The sequence below is a fragment of the Hyla sarda genome, chromosome 11 (assembly GCF_029499605.1).
Source record: "Hyla sarda isolate aHylSar1 chromosome 11, aHylSar1.hap1, whole genome shotgun sequence".
In the NCBI taxonomy this organism is placed as follows: Eukaryota; Metazoa; Chordata; class Amphibia; order Anura; family Hylidae; genus Hyla; species Hyla sarda.
The window spans coordinates 42,614,144-42,627,639 of NC_079199.1; the positions used below are offsets into that span (position 1 = coordinate 42,614,144).

At 41.5% G+C, this 13,496-nt stretch overlaps 1 protein-coding gene across 2 annotated transcripts in view; it reads right to left on the reverse strand.

Moving 5' to 3' along the window:
• The window catches only part of LOC130295010 (homeobox protein SIX4-like), a 32,386-nt gene that overhangs the window by 2,685 nt on the left and 16,205 nt on the right, over positions 1-13,496 (reverse strand). Inside the window, exon 3 of one of the 2 annotated variants that reach the window (XM_056545188.1) lies at positions 4,851-5,613. The exons of the other annotated variant lie outside the window; for it this stretch is intronic. Coding sequence (XP_056401163.1) covers positions 4,949-5,613 — 665 coding nt within the window. The 3' untranslated portion in view covers positions 4,851-4,948. Of the gene's footprint in view, positions 1-4,850; positions 5,614-13,496 lie in introns of those variants that run through there. 2 annotated transcript variants of the gene reach the window in all.

Here is a 13,496-nt window from a genome sequence, read left to right on the forward strand (position 1 = left end):
TCACAGTATGCCATGTCAGACCCAGAATGCAGAAGAAAACCGGGGTTGCAAGGCGGGAGATCGATATCTGCCCACTGGGGGAGTTGCGGAAGGTAAGAAAGGGTTTAGTTTTTTTTTTTTTTTTCCTTTTTGCAGACCAGGCAAAATGAAGAAAAAAAAGAAAAAAAAATTATTATATATATAATATATATAATATGTAATATATATTATATATATATATATATATATTATATATATATATATATATATATATATATATATATATATATATATATATATATATATATTATATCTGGGATAACACCTTTAAAAGGAAAAAATAATTTTTTTCTACTTATTTTTCCTCCTGATTACTGTCGTCCTTGGAAACTGCCAAGTGAATACTGTAAATATTTAATGGAGCTGTTCAAGTTACCTCAGAGTGAAGAACATTGTAGTTTTGCTCATCTACTATAAAACACGAGCAGTGTACCTATACATTATGCAACATAATAGAACTTAGTATATGAAAAGCCGCTGTCGAAATGTACACAGAACGTCAAAGAGATACCAAGCCAGTCAAATTGTGCATGGCTGGTCATCACTACTGGGGTGCTCATGTTAATCAATAACCATGTATTTATAGAATGCAAAATTACATTGATGAATATGTATATTCAGCTCATCCATATGTGCACTATTGTGATGCAATTGATGCATGCAGTCACTACTACATACACACTGGCACCGAGGTCTAAAATATATGCATTTTATGGACTCAAGTAAAACATGGACAACAAACCTTAGTGTCATACATCTAAACATATGCGACACACACACACACACACAAAAAGACAGCATAATACGAAATCTAAGAGCAACCATTCTGGTCACATACATGGACCCAGAGGTCAACAATAGTACCAGAATACAAATACTTAAAAGAAAACAAACAGGTACAGTGATGAGCAAAATATATGTAGTAACAATATAACGTAACTTAGCAGAAAAAGACAAGGTAGGAGGCACCGTCCAGACATGTGCTTGAATAAATCAATTGAACACCTGGGAGGAAATTCCGGGAGAAGTCAGCACTACAAAGACATTTCATGGGGTGGTACGCGAGGTGCAAGGATATAGAATGAAACAAGTATAAGATACACAGGAAATAATGGAATGAATCCAGCACTCACCATGCCACCAGTGCAGGATTCATACCTTTATTACCTGTATATGTAGTAACTATACTGCTGCAAAAAGAAGAGGACATCCATGATTCCCAGTGTCTCTCAAAGTGGGAAACAAAACTATTTAGATACTTTTAGATATATTTCATGGATCTTAGGCTGCATTCACATCTCGTTTTTTACATACGGGTGTCGGATCCGGCTGGGGGAGGGGAAAACCGGGCGCTCTAGTCATAGTAGTGTACTACGGTTTTAGGTCCGGTCACAAACCTGGATACGGGTCAAAACTGAGCCGACCGGAGTCACCGTTTGACTCCGGTCGGCTCATTAAAGTAAATGGATTTACGGGCTGATCCGGCTGGGTTATGGGAGCGCACGGTTTTCCCCTCACCCAGCCGGATCCGGCACCCGTATGTAAAAAACGAGATGTGAATGCAGCCTTAGAAAGATTCTTTGGGGGAAATTTATCAAAAAGGACTGTTTAGAGGAATTTAGACAGTTTTTTCCTGTCTAAATTTGTCGCACAGAAAGTCGCAGTCTAAATATGTGCGACTTTTCTGTGACTTTTTCTTTAGAGGATTTTTAGAACATGATGCATTCTGGTCTGTTTTAGACGGAAAAATGCATTGGTGCTGAATTTATCAAAAGCGACTTTTCAGCGGCAAGTCGCATCGGCTGAAAGTACACCGAAAAGTCAGATCATACTGGAGCAGGTTTAAATACAGTCTAAACCATAGATCCCGAAGTCTGTGCACAGAATTTATCAAGAGCCGTGTGACTTTTGATAAATTAAGCGCACAATAGACCGGCCTAAAGCTCTGTAGTTTGGTCTATATTGATGCGGGACATAGACAGCTTTGATAAATCTCCCCCTTTGAGACCTTAACAAGGAATGTATAGTCTAGTGTTTTTTTTTTTTTTTTTACTGTTAAGAGACAGATACTGAAACGTTCTATTTTTCTAATCTGTTTTTATTTTCTGGTTGGAATTTGTTTTCATGTAATTTTTTGTGCATTATTATGGGGGTAGCGATCTTGCCTTTGCTGTTTTTAACAGAAACTAAGATAAGCTTTACAGCAAGCCCCGTGGACATAGACAACAATAGATTGATACTCTCCCATTGATAAGAATAGGAAAGGTGTCTCAGCGTGCTTGGTGACCATTCCAGAGGAAGAGGAGGCTGATCTGTGAGCAACCACTATTGTGTGCACCTCTGTCGTCTTTTCGCTAGTGACACCCTTCACTGTAATCCTGTCTGTGTTGTTCTGGGAATTGATCCGTACAAAAACAAGTCTTGGCTTAGTTTTAGGCCTAGTGGAAACTGCAAGATTTCATTATTATTTTAAAATAAAGTAAAAGGGAAAAATTTTATTCCAGGGGTGTTCCTCAGCAAGACAAGAGCCCAAGTAAGTGCAAAACACGTCTTCTTTATTACCACCCACTGGCATTCACCCACCGTTTGACTGACAGCCATTAGAAGAAAAAAAAAAGGAGATGGGCTGGACTTTCCTGGGCTCTTGCCATGCTGGCAAAAGACTTCTATTTCAGCAGTGGAAAAGACTATAGAAAAAAAAAAAAAAAAAAAAAGGCATGCCATGTGCTTATTTACACTCCATTTTCCTAATAACTGGTCCGCTTTAAAGGGGTTGTTTCATGAAGACAATAATAGGGTATATGGACAATATGAAGGGAGACTCCCCTATCAACCAAAATGAAGAGCCATGAGCGGCCATGTTAATACTACAAGTTCCTTTGCAAAAACAGCTGGACATCGATCACCAGACCTATACTTTGGTTACTTTTAGGGGCTTGAATAACCCTTTAAACACACAAATATACACCACTATACAAGGGACAAATAGGCGGAATGGACACCATGGCCACACATTATGATCACAGTGACTAGATAATATCACCATGCTGAACAAAACGACTGTAAACAGTGGTGATCCTAGCCCAACACAAACTTTGCAAATTGTATAAGATGTTACCATGCAGCTCTATCCACTGACTCATAGGGGCATCATCTTGGAGTCATTTTTTTTTCCTTTATCTGGCTCAGACCACCATGGCACAATCCAGCACATTCCCCATGTTTTCACTACATTTGGTGCTCCAGTAGGAAGGTATTCCTTCCCATTAGGTAGATGTCCCTGGTAGGAAGGTAACCCCCCCCCCATCCTTTAGAGAGCTCTCCCAATATGTTCCCTATCAACATAGAAATACAAATCCCACTCACCTTCCCTCTGCTCCTGCGCTGATGCCAGGCCCTTTTCCTCCTCCTCTTCTTGCTTGGTAACCCAAAAGTACCCAAGACTTCTTATGCATGCTGTGCACGAAGAAATGACATCATTGTACGTGCCGCACCTCAATAATACGCTGCTATAGAAGAGTAGAGAAGCAGGGAGTGTGGACAAGACAGGAGTCCCTGCTCCTGTAGTACTTTCTGCAGCCACAGTGAGTGGCGATGCTTACATTGTATGCATCACCACTCACTTCACATTCTTAGGGGCTCAAAATTTGACAATAAATGGTCCCAGCCTATGGACAAGTGAGGTACTGTTATTGGAAGCCGTAGGGGGTGAGCTAGTCTTCCATCTAATTATGTTTTTTTTTTTTTGAGTACTGGTCATCAAACCATATTTTCTAAACTAACAGATTATATTCCCTAACTACTCCTAACACCCCTCCTGCCCTGAATTTTTTTTCCCAAGCTTTAAAAAGCTCTGTATCATACCTTTTCCCTTTCTCACATCGTGTGGGCTCCCGTAAGGAGAAAGTGGGCGTTCCCCAGCAGGACCAACGTCACAGAAGCCTGCGAGAGCTGTGCCTCACCATGCCCCACGCGGACTTCCTGAGTTTGGTCTCCTGCCTGGAGACCAAACTGTTTGACTTGCGCAGGGAACAGAACAGAGCCACCTAGTGGCCGTTTTTTCAAATCACATTAAAAACATAAAAGGTTGAGAATTTTAACAGCAAGTAAATGGCATAGTATTTTATAATTACATAAGGAACAATATATTAAAAGTTTAGTTTGGTGACAGGTACTCTTTAAATACCTGATATGTATTTCTGCCTATATCTTTTGATCAAATGCTATAATATAACGAAGACTGCAGAATACTTGGGGATTCAGCTTATAGTTGTGACTATTTTGTAAAAGTTTTGCATTCCCACTAATCGTGACTGAAGGGGTTGCGGCACTCTGGCAAAAGCTGCATCTTCTTTATTGTCTGCACTGTACATTTGGAAGCTGTGCCCAGGACTGCTGTTTTCTGCAAATCATTTTTATTCAAGACAATGGAACTCGGCTGTAATAAGACATACAGCCACTACAAAAAATACAGGAGCTATCCCCAGTAAACAAATAAAAGGCTCCATGAGCACTTCAAGCTTTTGATCAATGGGGGTATCAATATTTGGATCTCTACAGAAATGGATATTGATGGCCAACCCTGAGGATTGGCCATCAACATAACAGCCTCTGAAAGCCCTTTTAGGGATTTTTTTTCATGAAATCCTATTCTGGAAAAATATTTTTTCCTCATATGGTCTCTAGAAAAACCAGTCTACAATATATATTTGCATTATGTAATCTCTACTAAGGTGGTGACTAAATATAAAATAACAGTGTTTATCTTTGTAGTTAAACAAAGATACTACAATATCATTACCCGACACGCTCAACAACAATTTTTTATTAAGTAAAAATAAAAAATACACAAAAAGTTAACAAACAGTGTAATGGACTACTAAAGTAACAACTAAAGTAATATTACATTTCATGTTTTATCGGAATTAGGGGTCATAGACCTTTCAAGAAGTACCAACATCTTTCCAAGTATCAGACCAATGTTGGCCATCTCAGTGCGAAGACCACGCAAGTCTGTAGCCATCATACTCTGGAGCTCACAAAGATCTCTCAGCCTTTGATCTACATGGGACCCTGCTTCCTTTGGCTGATCACATGTTCTCTGTTCAGATTCTTCAGGTGGTTTCATCATCACCTCAAGGGGCTGTAAATTCGAACAAGGTATATTCTTAGAAACCAAAGATGAGCGTCGTCTGAACTTTTTCTTTAATATTCTTTTTGGCTTCTTAAGTAATATAAGGTCATCGCTGTCTGAAGAAGAATCTCTCTCTGGCAGATAAGGGTCTTCCACAGATAAACAACTCATCGATGTTCTAGAAAGAGCTTGCTCCAAACGGGATCCTCTGCCATGTGCCTTGGTTACACATAAGACAGGAGTTTTTTGGTCATTTTTATATAATAATTCTTGCCCATTAAATCGGGTATGTTTCTGGGATCCTTCTTCAACACTGTGCACTGGTTTCATGTGGACACTGGTTTCCAACTCCTCTTCAGAAGATACTTCAGAGTGGATTGTCTTGTGGTCCTCAGAAGTAGAGAAGTGTTGCCTACGATGATCATCACTCACCAGGTCCCCTGTGGAACAACCATAGGACACATGCCAGTAAGCATAATGTTACGAAATTACTTTGGAAGTCAAAAATCATGTTAAATACTTACAAACTGGGGAGTCGTGGCACAAGGTCCTGTAGACTGAGCTACTGCAAAGGAGCAGAAGAATGATATATAAAAAAAATCTGCCAATATGCATGGCAAAAAAATCAAACTTTGTGGTTAATGAAAAATAAAATTAAAATAAGTATTAATAAATTGTATTTTATTTAAATGCAGCAATGTAAATAATCTTCTTACCTGGACTTGGAGTGCATCTATCTTCCACATATTGGCCAACTTAATGGGAACCTAGAACTTGTGTCTACAGGCTGGTGAGCTCCTCAATGCTGCCATGTTCTCGATTATAGTCACTTAATATTCAGACACCTTCTTGTCTCTCTTGCAGTAGCCCAGGCTTCACATAAGTAGTGAATGCAATACAGGAATCAAAGGGGAACCACAGTAAAAGCAATTCTTTAATGCCACGAACAATACATTTGTTCTGCCAGTGAAAGTGACAGGCTGATAAAGTATTGCCACGTTCGTATTAAAACCAGAGCATTCAGATTAATGATCATTGTCCAAGTGTCTTTCAAATAAAAACTGCTTATCCTTTAAAATAATCTATTTAAGTAACTAGAAAACTAAATAGAGGTTTGCAGTAGTCACATCTGTTACCGATATTGAGAGATGGGGGCGAGATGCTAAAATATAAACAGGTGTTGTCTCAAAAGAGAGAAAAGCCTGTTTACATTTAAAGATTTATTTTGCACAGAAAGTATGCTGTTCCCACCTTACCCACACGGGTCCCACTACCACCACTTTCTGAAAACGATAGGCAGCTTGGCATGGTACAAAACTGTATAAGTGTGAGAAGTAGTAGTAGTATATAGAAAAGCAAAAGAGGCGTCCTGCACTCACCATCCAAATGCCGATAATACAGCTCCCATCTTGGGCTGCTCAATCCGGCATGGTAGACAAAGGTGGCGTGGGGCGCTCATAGCCGACTGCCGGCGGCTTCACGCATACAGGTGGGGGAGCTGTATTATCAGCATTTGGACGGTGAGTGCAGGACGCCTCTTTTGCTTTTCTATATACTTGTACTTACTGGGTTTCCCTTGCACCTCCGTCAGCTGAGTTGATCTGGTTAGTTGCCCGGTTGTCCGTACTATCCATCTCGAGGAGCTGTGTAGACAGGTACCGGTGCCACTTTTTTATTTTCTTATTGTGTGCAAGTGTGAGAAGTAATGACATGTGGTGTCCCTCTTGCCTTGTTATATGGGCCAACTTGTGTGTCATGCTCCAAAATCTCTATGGTGCTTAATACAGAACTGCATGGGTGATATATTGGTAACAGATACACGAGTACGTAGAATGAGCAGAACAGACCCACTTTATAGAAGGGGGCTCTATATGAATCAATTACATGCCTCCCATTCATTAAAATAAGAAGTGAGGAATACATCATCTGCAGGGGAAATGTGTGTCAGCTTGTACCTTTTATAGGTAAAAACAGCTCATCTCCTGAGGGGTGCATAAGAAGGAGCTGCCCCAATGAGAGGAAATTGTTGCATGCAAAGCCATGGTCCATTATTTAATGGAGGTTTTTCCCACATGCAAGATTTTCTTGTACACCACAATAAGCAACCATTAGGCTGCACTAAAGGAACTAGTCAAGACTAGAAATACATGGCAGTGCCAAACCTATCCATCTGTTGTGTCTAGTACTGCGACTAAGTTTCTCGAACATAAATGAGACTGAGCTCCAATACCATAGATGGTTTGTGAACCACTGAAGCGCTAATTCTTGGGAAAAAAAGCAGCCATGTTTACCTAATTCTATGGAATCTGTCAGCTGTATTTGTCAGAAGAGGCAAATATGGTTTGGATAGCTGTTCGTGTGTAATAGCAAACTATCTTCAAGGATGTGGAATTCCTAGCGCTTGACACCCGGGACATGTAGTTCCGGGCACCAGCCAGGTGAATTTTTTCGGCCTTTAGTCCTGCTTCGGGCAGGCAGCGCCAGACATGACAAGCACAGCGGCGCTCAGCAGTCTGTATGGAGCGGCTCCCAACCCCTGCCCGCTACATACTCTGCAGCCCCCGGCCGCCGCTAATAGCCAGCATGCAGCGATCGCCGTGGCTTGCTATTAACCCTTTAGATCACTGCTGTCAAAGCTAACAGCGGCGTCTATGCTCCCTGGTGGGCTAGTGTGGTGGATCGCCCCCCGCAGCGTGATCGCAGGGGCGGGAGATCCACTATACCTCTGCTTCCCTGGTGTCTGTGGCTCTGTCATTGATAGAGCCTAGTCTAGCCAGGCTCTATCAATGGATTGCAGAGCACACAGATCGATGGAGTTCAATAGAACTCTATTGATCTGTATGAGGAATCTAGTGATTCCTCCTAAAATTCTAATAAAGTGTATTAAAAAAAAAAAAAGTTTTAATAAGTTTAAAAGACACACATTAACCCCTTCCATGTTAAAAGTTCAAATCACCCCCTTTTCCTATATAAAAACATGTAAACATAATAAAAATAAACATATTTGGTATCGCTGCGTGCCTCATTGTACAAACTATTAAAATAAAACATTATGTATCCCATACGGTAAATAACAAATGTAAAAAAAAAAAAAAATAAAATAAAAAAAAAAAACACAGAATTGCAATTTTTATAGTATCCCCAAAAAAAGAAGTTAAAAAGCGATTAAAAAGTCAGATCAATGCCGAAATGGTACCGATACAAAATACAGATAATACAGCTAATGTCGGAAACTATCTATACTACCTACAAGGGGATACTACCTACTATAAAAGGCAATCTTACAGCAGAGTCACCTGCAATAACTTGAATTTATATGTAGATAGTGCAGTCGAACCGGTATCTACCGCTGCTTACCATGCGAACATCAGCGCAATCGCTTCGGAGACATTGGTCTCGCCGCCAATGCGAGTTCCCTGTTCTGTCCAATGGAGAAGAGAGAAATCTTTGCTCATACTACAGCAGCCGCCTCCATTGTACACAACAAGGAACCCACATATCAGCACAGTAAGCAGTGCCAGAAACCGCGTCCCCCTGGTGTCAGATTCCATTTAAAATAAAAGTACTCTTAATTGGTATTGGCAAATACTAGAATTAAAGTATCGGTACTCGTATTCGCTCTCTTAAAAAAATGGTATCGGGACATCCCTACTGATAAACTAGCATGACGGAGGCCAAAAGGACTCTCCTGCAGGTGAATAGAATGCAGTCTATTGGATGACTTGACACATGGATATATATGACATATGCAACAGGAGATTTCCGGGCACATACAGCAAATGTACAGTGTAAACGTAGCCTGAAGATAGAGAAATGTCACCTTATTTCCATGATCTTCATAAACTTTTACATGATCCATACTATTGGTGTTTAACACATGCACTCTGGATTAACAGTTCTAAGATGCTGAAACACTTATGAATATCCTTCGAGCAGATCCTCACACTCAACTTTCAGCTGGATGGAAAAGCAATAACTTAACTGCACTGGAATTTATGCGAGCCCCACTAACAGGAAGAAGGATAAATGTTTGATGATCGGAGCCTGGTATTCATTTATACATTGTGGAATAATTTTTTTTAAATAATTGTGCCTACCACCCTACCAATATCAAAAAGTCCTGGAAGCCACATCAAATATATAGCCTATTGTGCTCAACCGGGTTCCAATGTGATATGCATAGGTACACAGAAAAACAGCATGAGCCATGCCAAGGAACAAGGTCACATTGGGCATAAACTATCCATGTACCAGCGCTGAGTAAATTCGTAAATAGATACAGACTGTAAAACCATACAAACTGCAATAAACAATGAGTGTCCGTGTTATTTGGGAAATAGCGTAGCTAAATAAAAAAGGATGAACTAAAGGGAAACAAAAAAGTTGAAGGAAAAAAATAAAAAAAATAAAAGAGGGGAGGAAAGAAGGGAGTGGGGGAAGCGAAAAGTCAGGTACTAGGAGCAATCAATGAATCACATGAGAGCCTGAAGCTGGGCCAACAAACAAGAAAGGGACGTGGCAGTGTACTGCTTAAGGGTATGTTCACACTGCCGATTTGTAGCTGAATCTCCGCTAACGGAATTCAGCAAGCAGAGATTCAGCCTGGCAGCCGGCGGTAGGACAGCGCGGCACTGCGCCATCACCATTGACGGCTATGCATTGCTCATGGACTTCTGCGCAAAGAATGAACATGTTCTTTCTTTGCGCGGAACAATTTCAGTGGCGGAATTGTCCGCCGCTGAAATTCCGCAGTCTGAACGGGTCTCGCAGAAGACCCATTCACACTGATGGTAACGTTCACTGTGCGGAATTTCACTCATGGAATTCCACTCACGGAGTTCCGCAGTATGAACATACCCTAAAGATGGAATCACACCACTAGTCCCACACTTTGTGGAATTCCTGGGGACACCATCTATTCCTATAAAAAATATTTTCAGAAGAGACAGCCATGTTTGGTAGTTTCTTCTACAGAGCGAGTCAGCCCATGATTTGACATATAAACTAGCGATCCCTTATTAAAGTGGCAGAAATCACTAATTAACATTTTTTGATCGGTTGAAGTTTGAGTGTTTAGACCCCAACCGATCAGTAAAATGACCCAAAAGAAGTGCACACTTGGGTTGTCCTCTCCTGACTGTGTCATGAGACCGAGATAGTCTCATGGAATGTGTCAGTCCTATAAACACCGAGCGGGGAGAAAAGCTTGTGGCTGTGCACTTTCCTCCCCACTTATTCTTGGACATCGGGTGTACAGGTACGCCCTTGTGTCCTGGTACTTCAAGGGGTACTCCGCACCTAGTCATCTTATCCCCTATCCAAAAGGGTCCCAGCGGTGAGGGGGCATGGCAGTAGCATCACAAGCCCCCCCTTCTAAACGAACGCTGGGTGCTGCACAGAGATTGCGGAGGTCCCAGCAGCGGATGTCTAGAGGCAGAGTACCCCTTTAAAAGGGGTTCTCCGGTGGAAAACAGTTTTTTTTATACCAACTGGCTACAGAAAGTTAAACAGATTTGTTCATTCTATAATAAAATAAAAAAACTTAAATTCTTCAAGTACTTATCAGCTTCTGTATGCTCCAGAGGAAGTTGAGTAGTTCTTTCCAGTCTGAACAGACAGTGCTCTCTGCGGACACCTCTGTCTGTGTCATGAACTGTCCAGAGTAGGAGCAGATCCCCATAGCAAGCCTGTCCTACTCTGGACAGTTCCTTCCAGATAAGTACTGGAAGGATTAAGATTTTCTAATAGAAGTAATTTACAAATCTGTTGAACTTTCTGGCACCAGCTGATTTGAAAAAAATGGTTTTCCACCGTAGAACCCCTTTAAGAACAAAGGGCAAACCTTATGCCTTAAGCAGGTTTGAAGCAAGCGCAAGAGCTCTGCTTGCTTCAGAGCAGCGAGTGTTGCTAGTAGCCAGACACTCATTGCTACTACTGACAGGCAGCGGCAATCCCACAGCTGCCCAGCATTTAACCCTTTGGACAATGTGATCAATGCTGATCACAGCATCTAAAGTGAAAATGTGAGTTCACGGTAGCTCAGCGGGTACCCTGATCACATGCGTTTTTTTCATCTGACAATTCAGGTAATCAGTCATAATGGGAGTGAATATCACAGAATGGCAGGGATTATACGCCAGAGGGTGTGTATTAGACATTAATGCCCCTCAAATGTACAACATTTACCCCCTGACTGTATAATCCTGCTCATCACCTGATATTCACTTCCATTACTTAAACTAAGTTCCCGCCCATCTGACTGATTCCCCGAAATATCAGATAAATTATAGATCCACATATCTCAGAAACAGGAGGACAATAAGGATGACAATGAAGCCAAAAGGATTTTGGGTTTCTTTTAGAAGAATGCTTCTTCTAGTAAAAGGAGCAATTCTTTACACTGCAGATAAGTGGGATCAGACTAACAGCCATATATACACAGGAGCAGGGCTGTGGAGTCGGTAGATAAATGTTCCGACTCCGCAGGTTTTTCTACTTCCGACTCACTCAGACTCCTCTGTATTAATATTAGGGGTGTGAATCGCCAAGAATTTGGCGATTCGAATCGCGATACCAGTGTGGCGATTCGATATATCCCGATATATCGCGATACCGTCTAGGTGACGATACATCGCGATATATCGCCCACCTGGGAGCATTCATAGATCCCAATAGACGCCGCTGTCAGCTTTGACAGCGGCGATCTAGTACTCCGGTGCGCACTTTTCTCATGTTATCCCGTCCGGGCAGCAAAATAAAATAAAACGCACTTTATCTTACCTGCCAACGAGCCCCCGGAGCTCCGGTACAGGTGTTCGGTCCCCGGGCTGTATTCTTCTTACTTCCTGTTAGTCCGGCACGTCACATGGAGCTTCAGCCTATCACCAGCGGAGGCGGGACATCGCTGCGGCTGGTGATAGGCTGAAGCTCCGTGTGACGTGCCGGACTAACAGGAAGTAAGAAGAATACAGCCCGGGGACCGAACACCTGTACCGGAGCTCCGGGGCTCGTTGGCAGGTAAGATACGGGCGTCCGCAGATAAAAATTTCACATCCCTAAAAGAATCGATTCAAAAATATTTTGAATCGATTCTGTATCGGCAAATGAAAAATCGCGATTATCGCGAGAATCTATTTTTTCTTACATCCCTAATTAATATGCAAATGTATTTTATTCATTCCTTGAAGGAAAGAAAGGCAACATAAATGTCATTACCACAGGACTACTGGCTGTTAAGCCAACAGTCTACTGTATTTAACAGTTTGTGTGCTGATCTGCTGCTGAAGATAGGGTAGTGGGAGGATCCAGGAAGGGGCATTTATTATAAAACATGATTTCCCTAGTAGAATCCCATAGTCATGTTTAAAGTTTAAGCTAACAATTTATATAATGGGAGTTTACAAGTTTTTATAGCCTTAGCTGACTGACAGCAGTTTTTCCAATGGTTTACGGCTTGAATATTGAACTATTGACCCTCCATTCCCTTCACTTATACAAGTGTCTCTAGTCCTGCAAAAAACATATTTACTTAATCCCTTATCAGTGAGAGGCTAGGTTACCCATGGGTTCACTGTAACAGCAGAACACAACACTAAGGAAAGTATAAGTATTGCCGCTCCTAATTGTGCGTTGTGTGCCATATAGTAACTGAAAAGGTAACTCTTTATTCTTACAGTAGAGAAGTCATTAATTATAACTTTTTGTGAATTGGGACATTTAAAACTTGCTTTTTTCTTAATTCCAATCTTAATTTAGTAGGAGTCGGAGCATTGTTTGCGGACTCCGACTCCAGGTAGCCAAAATTTAGTCCAACTACACAGCACTGCGCAGGAGCTAACTAGATAGTCAACAAACTTATCCAAGTTCAAATACCAGGATTAGTGCCAGTCCACTGACAATTTAAAGCAAACTGCTCCGTTGAGCTAGACTGGGCCAAAGCTTATAGTGACGCAGCTAAGAAAAAGACGTTTCACTAAGACGTTCGCATTTAGACTGTAGGACTTCTGCATTACACATTAAATTTGGGCAAACATGTTCGTTTTGGTGGGAACGGCAACCATCTAGTGTATACGGGACCTTCCGACTCTCACTGACGGCAAATATCAGGTAGAAAATGGTCATGCATGTTGGATTTCCATATGTTGGATACTTTTGTTTTTAGGAAAATAAGCCCCCACCTAGAAGTGTCTTGCAGTGGCTTTCTTCCCTCTCCTCATTAACGCAGGGACGGGGGTGATCCCCTGTGGAGGTAGCCGGAGGGCTTACCTCTGCATCCGTGGCTGCCCCCATAGATCTGCATTTGATTGAGCCGGCCTTGAGCAGA